At 41.6% G+C, this 16,110-nt stretch overlaps 2 protein-coding genes across 2 annotated transcripts in view; both read left to right on the top strand.

The window, feature by feature from the left end:
• Window positions 1-2,713: 2,713 nt before the first annotated feature.
• Window positions 2,714-4,905, top strand: LOC109962784 (gastrula zinc finger protein XlCGF8.2DB-like). The gene has a single exon (XM_020604794.1). It carries the CDS (start codon window positions 2,875-2,877, stop codon window positions 4,045-4,047), a length of 1,173 nt encoding a protein of 390 aa, XP_020460450.1. The 5' UTR covers window positions 2,714-2,874; the 3' UTR covers window positions 4,048-4,905.
• A 591-nt stretch (window positions 4,906-5,496) lies between these two features.
• The window catches only part of LOC109962717 (zinc finger protein 62 homolog), a 14,763-nt gene continuing 4,149 nt past the window's right edge, over window positions 5,497-16,110 (top strand). The window contains exons 1-3 of the mRNA XM_020604652.1: window positions 5,497-5,680; window positions 6,671-8,220; window positions 12,588-13,743. Of these exons, the coding sequence (XP_020460308.1) occupies window positions 5,590-5,680; window positions 6,671-8,220; window positions 12,588-13,743 (2,797 nt within the window). The 5' untranslated portion in view covers window positions 5,497-5,589. The remainder of the gene's footprint in view (window positions 5,681-6,670; window positions 8,221-12,587; window positions 13,744-16,110) is intronic.

The following is a 16,110-nucleotide window of genomic DNA, read 5'->3' as shown; positions in this document are numbered from 1 at the left end:
GGGACACATCTGTTGGCAGCATAAAAAGTGAACATAATTGTGTGAAAATGAACATAAACTCCAGGTGACCACCTGAAACTGGTTAAGCTGCTAGAAATACTGTCCTGTACCAATCTGTCATCAAGGCAGATGGTGGCTAATCTGAGTAATCTAAAATCTGAACCATTTTTCCTTTAACACTGTTTTGTTTACTACAAAATTCCATACATGTCATTTCATAGTTTCGATGTCTTCATTATAAATCTACAATGCAGAAAATACTAGACACAAAGAAAATTACTGATCAGGTATGTCCAAAGTTTTAAATTAAATTGAAATTGAAAGTTACTAAGAAATGAGCTGTAGATTAAACATATCGACCTTAAAACATTTTTCACACAATAATGAAAATTCAGTTTGAAAACATCTCCGCCAACATCAAGAATATAAACATTTTGTAACACAACAGTAGGTGGCGACAATGCTCCTGACTGTAATTGCCATTAAACCGAAGAAGAAGAAGAAGCGAAGGAGCATCCGGTAGCTGTGCTTTGTGGCTCATTTGGAGTGTGCCAACTATTTCTTTAAAATAAGATTATAACATTGGTGAGATGAATGAAATTGATTGTCTTTAATAGTGCAACACTGAAGGTTTGGCCTTTGAAGAAAAGCCGGAGATTACGCGCCGCGGTGTCGCCAGCCGCGGATCGTCGTTATGGACCAAACAGCTGGTAAGAACAGTCGTAGCTCCAGACTGTGGCTCCCGTGTTTTACATCCACTGGTCACACTGGTCATCTTCCGTCGGCTTACGAAACGTTTTAACCCCCTCCCGTCCTGTCAAAACGCATCTTAGAGCTAAATATGGTACTTTTTACTCCACTACACCTGTTTGATGGTTATTCTAACTAATCAGACGAATAAAACAAAACACATTAAAATCATGACTCTTTCATGATTTATTGATGGGAAATTGGCAAACTGCTCAGCAGTGATTCTAATTATAAATGTCTAAGGTAGTTAATAGCTCCACCTTTATGAGCTGCAATATTACATGTGACTTACACAATAACGCGTCAGTAATTACAATATAATCTAATAATATGACATACATTAAAGCTGGTAAATCAAGTAAAAACTCTGCTCTCTTCAGGCCTCGTGTTTATTTCTACCCCTCTGTGGCCACTGCTGCTGATCTGAGGTTATAAGATGTGTTTTTCAAACCAGTACAGCTCATTTCAAAGACGGACCGTGGAGGCTCCCTGTGCAGGTCCAACCCAGGATGGAAGCCAAAGGACGAGACCGACCAGGGTTTAACACCGGTTTGGCACGTTGGAGATGGAGAGCACTGTCATGATCAAAGTCCCTTTCAAGTTGGAGCCTTTCTAACACAGTTCTGTGCTATTAAGTGTAACAAAACAAAAGTGTGAAGATTTGTAAACTGATGCTTAATCATTTGAACCAGCTTACAGCTCCTCCTGGGAATCCTCACTCCTCTACCGCAATCACCTGCTTCTGTGCACGGTCCATGAAGTCTGGTCTCCGGGTTTGTGAGGGGTGCGTGCATGCACTCATGTTTCGTTGGGACCCACCTCTACTCTGCCTCTTAATAGCTATGGCTATGGTCAGATGATTGGTTAGACAGACTTGGACAGTAAGTGTCACACTGTGTCTACATCACAGACACTCAGCAAGTTTCAATTGCGCAAGCTAACGGAAGATTATCTCTGTTGCTCAAGTGCATGCAAAACACGAGAGTCACAAAGTGGATCTGAGACCATACGTTCTCAATGTCAATTTAAAGTGCAGCATAAGCCAAACACACACTGTACAGTGTTCATTCTGTTTCCATGTTCCTCTGTAAGATGCTGAGTTTGTTCACGTCCTCAGGCACAGGACGAGATCTGCTCCCTGTAACAGTGTACTCTGCTGCACTCAGTACAGATGTACCTGGGACAGGTAACGTCACATCTGGCTTTCAGAGATGGATTCCCAGTAAATCGGTAGCAGTCCAGAATGATGAGGCAGGTCCTCTAACTATACTTTGTCCACTTGCCATTTATAAGACAGAGATATTGGCACCAGGCCTTTTTCCCCTAACAAGTTTAAATTTTTTTCTGTGCATTTCAGATGAATCAAACAATATATACAAGCCCTGAACACAATAATGTTAATATTAAATCTGTAATACTTTTTGTTATCTTTTTGGACATTTTGAGCCTTTATTAATCAGTCTGTTGCAGAGAGGCAGACAGGAAACCAGAGACAGAGCTGTCAGTGGTTGCAGTTGAACCTCTGGTCTCCTGATCTTCCGGTCTCGATGGAGTTTATGGTGTGTGGCCCTGTAACCACTCGGCATTAAAGAAGAGGATCCCCCTGAATCAAGCTCCAGTCTGAACCAGGAGGACCCAGAGCCTCAAGAGATAAAACGGGAACAGGACATAAAACAGGAAGAGGAGGAAGTCTGGATCAGACAGGAGGGAGAGCAGCTGAATGGGCTGGAGGAGACTGATATCACCAGCTTCACATTCACTGGTGTTCCTGTGAAGAGTGAAGGTGATGAAGAGGAGCCTCGGTCCTCACAGCTTCATCAAAGCCCAGCTGAAGACAACAGAGAGGCAGAGCCTCCGACCAGCAGCTCAGCTAAGCAGGTGAAAACAGAAAGCGGTGGAGAGGAGTGCGGAGAATCAGAACCAGCAGGAGACCTGGATCTGGACAGTCATTTACAACCAGACACTGATGAAAAGACTTCAGATTCTTCTGAGACTGAAGACAGTGAAGAAGAAGAAGATGACGATGATGATTGGCAGGAGCCTTTGTCAGATTCTGAGCCTGATGCTGAAGACAGCGACAGTAGCAGCAAGGAGCCCAGGGCACCTGACGCAGGCAGACATGCTATGAAGCACAAGGAAGCCCCTGTAGGAGATGTGGGATGCCACAAAGCCAAAAACTCCTTTAGCTGCTTTCAGTGTGGTAAACAGTTTCACAGCAAGCAGTCATTTCACAGACACATGATATGCCATTCAGGAAAACGGTCTTCATGCTCTTTGGTTAATAAGAAACATTTTCGAATGAAGCAGAATGAGACTTCACAGTTGAGAGTCCAGGCAGGAGAAACAACATTTGGTTGTGATATTTGTGGTAAAAGACTTAGACAACAGAGAAATCTCAAGAGACACATGATCCTCCACACAGGAGAGAAAACATTTGGTTGTGATGTGTGCAGTAAAAGATTTTATGATCAGAGAAATCTGAGGAGACACATGAGGGTCCACACAGGAGAGAAGCCATTTTGTTGTGATGTTTGTGGTAAAAGATTTTGCGACCAGAGAAATCTGAAGAGACACACGAAAATCCACACAGAAGAGAAACCGTTAGTTTGTGGTGTATGTGGTAAAATCTGTGAACATCAACAAAGTCTGAGCAGACACATGGTAGTCCACACAGGGGAGAAACCATTTGGCTGTGATGTCTGTGGGATAAGATTTAAACTAAAGAAGTCTCTTAAAACACACATGAGAGTCCACACAGGAGAGAAACCGTTTGGTTGTGATGTTTGTGGTAAGAGATTTGGATATCGGGGTAGTCTGAAAACACACATGAGACTCCATACTGGAGAGAATCCATTTGGTTGTCATGTTTGTGGCAAAAGATTTCACGATCAGAAAAATCTGAGGAGGCACATGACACTCCACACGGGAGAGAAACCTTTCGGGTGTGTTGTTTGTGGTAAAAGATTTAGACAACGAAGGAATCTCAAGAGACACACGAGAATCCACACAAGCGAGAAAATAGTAGCTTGTGAAACGTGTGGTAAAAGTTTTTACGATCAGAGAAGTCTGAGGAGACACATGACGGTTCACACAGGAGAGAAGCCATTTGCTTGTGATGTTTGTTTTCAAAGATTTACACAAAAGAGAAATCTGAAGAGACACACGAGAATCCACACAGGAGAGAAGCCATTTAGCTGTGATGTTTGTGGCAAATGCTTTAGAGATCAGGTGAATCTGAAGAGGCACATGCCAGTCCACACACAGAAGAAACCATCTGGTGACAGTGATGAAAGGTAACTAAATACATTTACTTAAGTGATGTAGTTAAATAGAATTTTAAGGTTCTTGTACTTGTGTATTTCTGTTTTATACTACTGTATACTTTTACTTCACTACTGTACATTTCAAAAGGAAGCATGGTGCTTTTTTTTTCCTGCACTACATTTACATGATAGTCAAGGTCACCACTTACTTTTCAAATTACATTTTTACAATGTAAAACGTAATGATAAACAAATGCCCATACAAAAACAGCAGAGCTGATTCTGAGCCCTTGTTACATGTTTCAAATGTCTCTCACTTCTTAGCAGTTCGGCTGAAGGTTGGGTTATTCCCTAAACATCTCAGATGGTTTCATCAAAATAATTTTTTAAGATGAAAGAGGTCAAATCATCCACAAAGAGCAAAGAATCCCACCAAGGTTTATCACAGAACCGTTTGATTTTTTGGCCTGATATCTGTTCATGAGTTCAGTATTGTTTGGTGAATTCCAGTCCCAGTCCACTTTTCCTTCACTTCCAAACCCATAAAATCAAACTTGATATTAAAATGGTGTCCTGGTGTTTGGGATCTCTGGGCCAGTATTCAGTCAGAGATATTGGCTGTCCACTTTGTGTTCTAAAACAGAGATGTGTTGCTTAGCATGAAAGATTAGCCTGTTTTCTGGAATTACCGTTATCAGCTGATGAAGCTCGGTGTCATATTGCCTCTTCATGCTGCCTGCACCTCATGCAAATGCTTGCATAGGCAAATGGAACGCAGCCAAACTTCCATGAAGAATACGCTTGTGTTTCCCCAGTTACAGCTCCTCCCAGCAGCCTCCTCACTCCTGCATTCCTCAGAGTAGAAATAAGAGCTTTGAGATGCTCTTCATCTTGGCAGACCGGAACGACTTCTGGGTCAAACGAGGGCTGAGGAACTATAAAATAAGGGAACTGGGATTCACCTATTACGTGTAATCAGAGTATCTCTCCTTCCACAGAATCTGCGCACACTGCATCACCGGATGCTGTCCTGGCAGCTCTTAACCAGTTAGGACTCCTCTGGAGCTCTCCTGCATTTTGGGGGGAGACAGGAGTGACTTAGGAATGTTAATAAAATGCTCTTATATAGAAACATATGATCAAAAATCCATCATTCTTAGAATTTTTGTCCAGTGGGGAGTGATTTCCTACACTGAGACACTTCAATTTTATTTGTATAGCATCAAATCACAATAACAATCATCTTAGGACACTACAAAGTAAGGTCTAGACCTTACTACCATTCTTATTATTATAGAGAAAAACCTAATAAACCCCCTTGAGCAGCACTTTGTGACAGGGGGGTGGAAACCCCCTTTTAAATGTACAGGATTAGAACGTTAAATAGGCTATAGCTACAGTATTTTCCAATTTAAGTACATCTACCCTGATGCCACTCCCCCGGGACAGTAGGTGGCGGTATGCACTTTGGTTTGCCACCCGCCATTCGGTATAATAAAAAAAGAAGAAGAAGGGAAGGACTTCCGGGGGCGTCTGTGTGCGGTTTAAAGAAGAGACCTTATAGGACAATAACTAAATGGATTATCTCCAACTGTACCAAATTGAAAGCTTGTCCTTTGAAGAAAAACTGGAGATCAAGCGGGATATTGTTGTGGATCGAACAGCTGGTAAGAATAATCGTAGATTTAACGTGAAGAAAACAGGCGTTTTCAACCGTCACCCGTGTTTAACGTTAGCCTAGCGGACCTGTGTCCAACGAACTACGTGAGCTAATGTTGTAATGGTGATTTTGAGATAGGATCGGTAATAGCGTTATACCATGCAGGTGGAACCATACTATATTAAAAACTGTGTGACTTTTAACAGCTGCTGGCTAAGCTAAGGACGTTTCTGTGTTGCTACTTTGTTATTAGAACCAACCAGTTACATCCAGTCAGATGGTTTCACAAACAACCCGACCTGCCACGGCTATCTAATCAATCTGTTACTGGTGAAATAAAATGGTTTAATGCCCACCAGCTGAATGTGTTGCAGTCTCCACTAACTTGGTGATTTTTCTGCAGGAGTCTGTCTCTCGGTCACTGGTTTGGCATCTGCTACAGATGTACTGATACTACTTTGCCCGGTTCCGCTGTCTTCTTCAGTTACTACAATGATGTAGCTACATTTGACAGTGTGTTTTAATCAGTTTCAGATGTCTCTGAATGGCATGTGTGCTCTCAGCAGCATCAGGTGCACTCATTTGTTGTTTGGCAATGTTCACAAACTGCTGGCTGTAAATATATGCCCATCTGTTGTAGAGTAGAAGTTACCATACAGTTACAGTTATGTAGCTATGCTTACAGTAGACGGAAGCAGAGCAGTCAGCGCACTGAGTTATATTATTGTAATGCCCACCAGTTTCATGTATTACTATCTGCTTACTTCGTGAATTTCTCTCATAACTATGGCTCTGTGTGACCCGTTTGGCGTTCACAATGGCCTGGGTGGAACGGAGCAGAGTGTAGTGAGCAGGAAGAGGGAAGGCTGGGAGGAGTGGAAGCGATTGATTCTAGTGCCTCATGTAGCGCTAAGTATCAGTTCATTACATATTGTAGTTTTAAGGTCTAGTGTCACTATGATAAAAGTCAGTTATCCATAATTTCCATGTGTTTCAGTGTACCCTGCAGATGTCCAGCAGCTGCTAGTTATTAAAGAAGAGGATCCCCCTGAATCAAGCTCCAGTCTGAACCAGGAGGACCCAGAGCCTCAAGAGATAAAACGGGAACAGGACATAAAACAGGAAGAGGAGGAAGTCTGGATCAGACAGGAGGGAGAGCAGCTGAATGGGCTGGAGGAGACTGATATCACCAGCTTCACATTCACTGGTGTTCCTGTGAAGAGTGAAGGTGATGAAGAGGAGCCTCGGTCCTCACAGCTTCATCAAAGCCCAACTGAAGACAACAGAGAGGCAGAGCCTCCGACCAGCAGCTCAGCCAAACAGGTGAAAACAGAAAGCATTGGAGAGAACTGTGGAGGATCGGAACCAGCAGGAGACCTGGATCTGGACAATCATTTACAACCAGACACTGATGAAAAGGCTTCAGACTCTTCTGAGACTGAAGTTGATGATGATGACTGGCAGGAACCTTTGTCAGATTCTGACCCTGATGCTGAAGACAGTGACAGTAATCAGAAGGAGACTAGGGCATCTGAGTCAGGTGGATTTGCTGTGAAGTACAAGGAAGCCCCTATAAGAGATGTGAGATGTAATACAGCCAAAAACTCCTTTGGCTGCTTTAGGTGTGGTAAACGATTTCAGTATAAGGAGTCTCTTCAGAGACACATGACATGCCATTCTGGAAAAAGATTATTGGTTAATCAGAAATGTTTTGGTGTGAAGCAGAACGTAGAGTCACTGAAGAGAGTCCACACAAGGGAGAAACATGTTATTTGTGAAGTTTGTGGTAAAAGATTTACCTACCGATATAATCTTAAAAGCCACATGAGAATTCACACCGGAGAGAAGCCATTTGTTTGTGATATCTGTGGTAAAAGACTTAGACATCAGGAAAGTCTGAAGAGACACATTAGAGCCCACACAGGAGAGAAACCATTTGGATGTGATGTTTGTGGTAAAACGTTTAAACATCAGGAAAGTCTGAAGGCACACATGAGTGTCCACACAGGACAAGACCCGTTTGGTTGCACTGTTTGTGGTAAAAGATTTAGACATCAGAGCAATCTGAGAAGACACATTAGATCCCACACAGAAGAGAAATCATTTGGTTGTGAGGTTTGTGGCCAAAGATTTAGACGTCAGGAAAACCTGAAGAGACACATAACAGTCCACACAGGAGAGAAACCGTTTAGTTGTGATGTTTGTGGAAAAAGATTTGCACAACAGAGAAATCTGAAGAGACACATAACAGTCCACACAGGAGATGAATCATTTAGTTGTGATGTTTGTGGTAAAAGATTTAGAGATCCGAGAAACCTGAAGACACACTTGAGAAGAGTCCACTCAGGAGAGAAACCGTTCGGCTGTGATGTTTGTGGTAAAAGATTTAGCGTAAAGACGCATCTTAAGAGACACATGAGAATCCACACAGGGGAGAAGCCATTTGATTGTGATGTTTGTAGTAAGGCATTTAGACATCAGGGAAGTCTGAAGAGGCACATGAAAACCCACACAGGAGGAAGTCCCTTTGGTTGCAGTGGTGGGAACTAAGTGATGATCAAAGATAAGATATCTTCTTAAACTTGGCATTTTAAATTATTTGCTTATAATAAAATTGAATATTAGGTGATTAAACTTTGTCTTATCATTGCAAGCACAGTGTTTATGTATTCAACATAACCGGTATAAGTAACGTGAGTATAACCGGTATAAGTAACGTGAGTATCATGTCAACTTTAAGGATTTTGGTGTCTGCAAAAATAAGCCGTGACAGCATTTCCACCGTTTTGTGGAATGACCCATATAGGCTTAGTGTGTCTATGTGTATGTGAAACCCGATTTCCCCAGGTAGGTTCCTCTGTCAATGTATACGCCTAACCAGGTTTCTAATCAGCTTTTCACAAGAGTGCATGTGCAGAAGATGAGCTCCAAGGTCGCTTGTGCGCACATGACTGGAGAAAACCAGGTAGTTATCACTGGCATAAACGGATCATTATCAACATGGCGAGCAGCAGAGCAGACAAATGAACTACCAACATTCAGCATTACCTGCTCTCTCCTACCAGTTCTTACTTTGCACAGACATCCAGCAGCCACATGAAGAACTAGACAAAACCACAGATAAATGCTGATGGAGGCTCAAACCAGCCACATGATGGATGAATGTGTTTTATCTTCTGTTTGCCATTATTAATATGCGACTAACGGGGCAACTAATGTCATGATTTGTAAGTGAAACATCGCTAGAGAGACCAAAATAGGAGCTTGATCGACCCGGTCCATCTATCTTTATAGGAGAATGCAGTTGCATAATGTCATCTGGCTTTCCAGAGGACCTAAAACATAATGATGTAAAGCAGTGTTACCACAGTGAAAGGTGGTTATCAGTCAGCCTTCATGCTACTTTAGATGGTGCAAATTTACCTTGTAAGCAGCCTTTATTGGATAAATGAATAATGAATAAGGGTAAACCTACTTTGTCAGGCCTCGGGAGATTTCACATAGACTATGCGTACCACACAGCTAACATGTTGTTTTTATGTTCAGGCACGAGAGGTCATGAAGCACATCTTCAGGAAAACTACCAAGAGGAAACAAGACTATAGCTCCTATCAAGCCACACCCGCCTGTAAATGGCAGTGTATTTTAACATCTGCATTTAAAAATGCAATCAAAACACTTAAAGAACCAAGCATGACACCTGTTGGACCCAAATACCGGACAGTGCAGCAGAAGATGAGTAGACTTCAAGTGGAAATTGTACATTGGCAGAAAGGCTCACTCCTGAGGAAGTATTGTGTCATCGATTCCATGTTTAGTGGAAACTTTTGACAAAGGAAGCTGGCAGATCCAGCTTCATTAAAAGAAAGGAATACAGAGAATCTGAAGCCAGAGAATGCAGGTGAGTGAGCGGCTTTCTATTTGTATTGCATTTTAATGAACCTAGGTCCACCGCTGAGATGGAGGCAAGAGATTACTGGGAGAATGTTCATGTAATTTTAAACAAGTGAATTAAGGCTGAAAGATGTATAAGACAGTTCACATTAAACATGTAACTTCAACCAGTGCTTTAATAGCTCATCAAAATCATCATATCAAGGTACAGCAGGATGTAAAATAACCTGTTAAAAGTATTGCTCAGTACAAGACCTCAGTAAATGCATTTAATAAAATCTAATCATAGTCCGTGATACTTCTGATATCTGCGGGTGGAATGTAGTACACAGGTGGGGTCAAAACTATTCTGATTATTTTGAAAGTCCCCTGAAATTTCAAATGTATGACTAATAAATTCTCATAACAGAAAAAATAAGAGCAGCACTTGTCTTATTTTTAAATGTTGTTGCAGTCATGCATGTGAATTGTTCATACAGAACTGGAAAGGTGACATGAAGAAGAATGGCCACAGAGATGGACAAAGACTACTACTCGTCTGTATTCAGTGGGGGCCAGAATAGTGTAAGATAGCAACAGACTTTGAAAATATGTTTATTTGCTTCCAGTAGGATAGGGGTATCTTCTTTGCTAGAAAATGCCACCGTTTTATCCTCCCCATGCACCGTTTGACATGAATTGTCATACTTATGACCATGTGATATTTCAGTTTTTCTTTTTTAATAAATCTGCAATAATGTCAAAAATTCTGTTTTTTTCTGTCAATATGGGGTGCTGTGTGTACATTAATGAGGAAAAAAAATGAACTTAAATGATTTTAGCATATGGCTGCAATTTAACAAAGAGTGAAAAATTTAAAGGGGTCTGAATACTTTCCGTACCCGCTGTATATATCGACATAGCTGGGTTCAATAATACAGACGACCATGCGCTCAGTGCTGTTCTCCCGTGTTCACTTTATTATCTCCCCCCTCACTCCAGCACTTAACATCTCCACCAAGGTTCCTACCCCACAGGATATCACCTGATACTACATAATGAACATTTTTAACCCCAAGTACGTAAGACCCGAACGTTAGTCGCTCCGGTACAGCAGGTGGGGGTATGCACCAATGTTTGTTACCCGCCATTATGTTATGGAAAAAAGAGGAAGAAGAAGAAGAGCGGGACTTCCGGGGCTTTTCGGAGTTGCTCGTTTAAAGCGAGCCAACTGGTTCTGTTAAAGATAAAGAGAACAACTTTGCCGAAATTAACGAAATGGAGTATTGTCTGCAGTACAAAGCTGGAAGCAGGGGCTTTGAAGAAAATCCTGAGATCACACGGGATATTGTAAACCAGAGAGCTGGTAAGAATACTCGCAGTTTTAATACAGAGCAGAACTGGCTTGAAAGGTTTTCAACTTTCGCCCCTTTTATCCTTTATTCGTTTGTTTTTTGAAACTACAAATCCGCCGATTTATCTATTAACAGCTCGTTTTTGCTATGTACCATTGGATGTACTGACAGCTATCGCCGAATAACCTCTATACTGGCGACATTTTTAAAACGTTACGATTCTCGGGCAAGTTTTGAAACGCACATACATACCATTAGGTGATACGTCTTCGTTGATTCGTATGTGAATGCAGGGTGCTTCTGTACATTTTGGATATAATTAATAAGATGGTGGTTTTTTTTTCCTTCAGTGGGGCACTCAGTAGCCTACTCAACATTTATAAGAATGAGAGAAAGCAAAGTGCCAGGGGAATTCATATTATAACGAAGGTTGGATGAACAGACTGAATCGGAGACAGTGCTGTTTTTTTTGTGCGAGCTTCCGTGTCCCATACCCCGCACGACCCCAGGTATCCCTTTTTATTTATGCACATAAACATAGTCTCTGTCCATAGGAGCAGCCAGGAGCTCCGCTACCCCCAACACGCTGCGATATAACAAGCACACCACCTTCTACAGCTTTAAGTCAATATGGTGCCTAGCCATGAGCTGTGTCTTATTTTCTCTTTTGTGTATTTACTATTGTTCTTCAATAAAGCAAAATAGTTTCTTATCCACTTGATTATTTGATGGATTCATCTGTGGAATACCCAGTTTCTAAAATCATAGATAGATGCAGCCCCTAGTTATAGCTAATATTTTCATTATTGATTTTGATTATCTTGTTTTATTTGTCTTATTTGGTGAAATGCGGTAATGTTATTGTATTTGTGTATGCTACTTTAACGTGTGGTACCATCTTTATCTTTGCTGAAAAAAAAACAACTGACCCTATAAGGTTGATGGAGATGTTATTTTTTCTTAATCCACTCTGTCCCGTTTGCACCAGAAAACACCACAGATGTTTTGTAAAACCTAGACACCAGATGAAAACGTGGCGGCCATTCTGTCCAATGAAAGCTGTTTGCCTGTTACATTGGTCAAAATTTTTTTTCTTCTGGGTTTGCTTCTGCATTGTACGGCCCACTGCACATGTGCATTTGTGTCATTCCCATCATGCCATTTGTTCCGCCGGCTCAGTGTGAGCGAGCAAACCGCATTCTGGGCGTGCAATAGACTGGGCTGCTCCAGCAGGCAGGTCTTGTGTCTCTGAAGCCATTCTGTAGATTTACTCTGATGTTTAGGGTCATTGTCCTGCTGCATCACCCAGCTTGCTCTGAGCTTCAGCTTGCCTGCAGCCCCCTGACGTTATCCTGTAGGACACCTGGATAAACTGGGGAATGTTATTCTGATATGTGAAATAGGGCCTGGAAAATACACACCATCCTCTGTTATTGCTGGTGATGGCCAAAGGCCTTGCTATTCTACAAACAAAGTGTGCACTGTGATATGTGGAGGCATGTGACTCGCATAGCAGGTCTGTAGCTGAAGCATTACAACTGATTGTAATAGTTTTTGTTTCATGTTGCAACAAATGTCCAAGAAGCTCGTCTATAATAAATTTCTTCTGAATTGAAGAAAAAATTCACAATATAATTAATCATTTGGATATAAAGTCACAGTTGTCCATAATGTGTGTGTGTCCAGCAGCTGCTAGTTATTAAAGAAGAGGATCCCCCTGAATCAAGCTCCAGTCTGAACCAGGAGGACCCAGAGCCTCAAGAGATAAAACGGGAACAGGACATAAAACAGGAAGAGGAGGAAGTCTGGATCAGACAGGAGGGAGAGCAGCTGAATGGGCTGGAGGAGACTGATATCACCAGCTTCACATTCACTGGTGTTCCTGTGAAGAGTGAAGGTGATGAAGAGGAGCCTCAGTTCTCACAGCTTCATCAAAGCCCAACTGAAGACAACAGAGAGGCAGAGCCTCCGACCAGCAGCTCAGCTAAACAGGTGAAAGCAGAAAGCGTTGGAGAGAACTGTGGAGAATCAGGACCAGCAGGAGACCTGGATCTGGACAGTCATTTACAACCAGACACTGATGAAAAGACTTCAGATTCTTCTGAGACTGAAGACAGTGAAGAAGAAGAAGATCCTGATTGGAAAGAATCTTTGTCAGATTCTGGCACTGAAGCCGAAGAGAATGGCAACTCTTTGGTTAAGAAGAAACGTTTTAGAGTGAAGCAGAATGTAGATTCACACATGAGTATCCACACAGGAGAGAAACCATTTGGTTGTGATGTCTGTGGCAAAAGGTTTCAAAGAAAGATGAATCTGAAGCAACATGTGAGAATTCACACAGGAGAGAAACCATTTAGCTGTGATGTCTGTGGTAAAAGGTTTAACCAGACCACTGGTCTTAAAACACACAAGAAAGTTCATACAGAAGAGACACTTGTTTGTGATGTTTGCGGTGAAAGATTAAAATATCAGACAAGTCTGAAGCACCACATGAGAGTCCACACAGGAGAGAAGCCATTTAGTTGTGATGTCTGTGGTCAAAGATTTAGATGTCAGGTAAGTCTGAAGAGACACATGACAGTCCACACAGGAGAGAAACCATTTGGTTGTGATGTTTGTGGTCAAAGATTTAGATGTCAGGTAAGTCAGAAGAACCACATGAGAGTCCACACAGGAGAGAAACCATTTGGTTGTGATGTCTGTGGTAAACAATTTGCTGAACAGGGAAATCTGAAGAAACATATAAGAATCCACACAGGAGAGAGATCGTATGGTTGTGATAGATGTGGGCAAAGATTTACCAGACAGTATCATCTAAAGAGACACATGAAAGTCCATGCAGGTTCTTGATTCAGTTCAGTTCTTTGTTCAGAGGAGTTGTTACTGGGGTCATTCTCTTCTGATTAACAATCATGGTAGAACTGTAACAGCGGTTGGACAATTTTACAAGTCTGGTTCTCAGATGTGATGGCCTATCAAGCTAGCTGGGGCAGCTAATGTATAATCTGAGCTACTATAAAGCAGATTATACGTATGCATCAAGTCGCCAGATATCTTGCTTGGGTGATGATATGATTCAGGGATGGATTTTATTTTAAAATCACAAATACTCGTTTTTGATTGTGCTGACATTCTCTTTTGTAATGATTGGGTTGTGTTACTGGGTAAACACTAGTCACTTATTAAATGGAAGAAACCTGTGCCTCACTTGTCCCACTTCATTAATTATTTTATGTTTTCATTTCTTATCAAAATGCTGCAATTTAAATAGAAAAGCGAACCATATGCATCAGCTCACATCTCAGTATTTTGAGGTTTATGTTTAAGATCTGGTTTTTGTGTCTGTACACTGGTGTTTTTGTATTATTGTGTTTGTATGTTTTATTTATGCTTTGTCTACTATATACAGTCCATCAGTATTATGAAAATGTTGTTCCCCAAATTGTGCTGCTTGTGTGAATGAATTAAAAAAGAGACTTTTTCAGGAATATCATACAATGACAGCAGTGACAGGAAGTATCCACATTTTTCAGACCTGTGCAGAACAAACCAAGTGTCCAACAGGCAGCATGGTCCACAGTGAAGGCCTTATATTAATACAGTGGCAGAAGAATAGGATAATTTTTTTCCCCCCTTTTTTTGTAACCTAAAGCAGGGTTTCCCAAAGTTTTCAGCCCGAGACCCACAAAATCCTGTTGCGAAAGACCCGCAACCCATTCACCCCACATGCAACATGCTGCACACAGAACAATGCACAAGACGCACAGGTTGATTGATCAAGTAGGTATAACAAACCGATCACTACCTAACAACCTAATGTTCATTTTAGTAATAAAGAGGTTTCATTCAATATTAAAATGAATGTCAGTGTAAAAATAAATGTAACAAGTGAACACAATATGTAAGAGCAGGACAAAAAACGAACATAATGTGATGTGTGTGCAGGCATAATGCACAGCTTGCGCAAAAAGCCACCTAATGTGATGGATGGGCAATGTGCATAGAGCAAAGCAGGTCCATTCTGATATTGGGGCTACATATTTGGAGAAGAACATAGAAGAGAAGAGAAGAGAAGAGCATGAGATGAGAGGAGATGAGATGAGAGATGAGAAGAGAACACAAACACGACTGTACTGATTAATGGTCAGTTGGATTTAGGGAAAACACAGACTTGATTAGTCAGGTTTAGACAACACTTACTAGGGTCAGGAACATGGGCGTTGCTAGACTTGAAGCTTTACTGGGGGGCGCAGCACCCCCCCACACACACATATATATATACATACACACATACATACATACAGTTGTACATTACACAGTTATACACACAATAAGTACTCCCTCAGGACAAAAGTGGTTTAATTTTTATCAGATGTCATTTTTCATTTTACATTTTCAAAGAATAAACAGCATACGCACATGAATGCTACCAAAACGGAGGACGTAAACATGTCCAAATATGACTTCAGCAACTACAAATTAATATCATATCCTACATATCCTATACACAAAGTAAAGCAAAGTATCTCCCCAAGCTTAAAAGCGTCTTGTCCACCAAATCTAAGCAGTTAAGTTGGTTCCCTTTTTGTGCAATAAAGTGTAGCGCCTATTCTTCCTTTTGGCAAACCTGTCAATAACCTGACTCTCACTCAGTTTACAAAGTTCTTCCTGCTCAACTGATAAGACAGCAAGATGGTGAAGCCTGTCTTGGCCCATTGTGCACCTCAGCCAAGTGTGGAGTCGTCTCTGTGCACTGAATGACCGTTCACAGCTACACACAGACCTGCAAGTCCGTTAGCTATAGCTCAGTACGTTCCCTCGCGAAAGCCACGTGACCTCTGTATGGAGCAGCAGGCCCTGGTGCTCTGATCCCAGTTCGTTACAAAGAATGGGGAAAAGTCTCATATTAAGTGGGCATGATTTTATGTAAATGACCATTTTTACCGCAGTTTCAAGTACATAATTAAGCTCTACGTCCAGTGTTCTGGTAGGAAGAGCTTCTCGGTGGATAATGCAGTGCGTAAAATTGATGAGGTGCCACTTGCATGACTCTTGCTTTTAGTCCTTTCTTTTTTTCCCAGCATTGCACCTGCACCATCTGTGCACACAGCAATGCATTCGTTCCATGACAGAGACCCTGTTCTTTTACATTTGTGTCAAGTTTATTGAAAATATCCTCACCTGTGCAAGTCCCTTCCAGCTCCGATTG

Source organism: Monopterus albus, unplaced genomic scaffold, assembly GCF_001952655.1.
Source record: "Monopterus albus unplaced genomic scaffold, M_albus_1.0 scaffold67.1, whole genome shotgun sequence".
Taxonomy (NCBI): Eukaryota; Metazoa; Chordata; class Actinopteri; order Synbranchiformes; family Synbranchidae; genus Monopterus; species Monopterus albus.
This window is presented reverse-complemented; position numbering and strand designations above follow the sequence as displayed.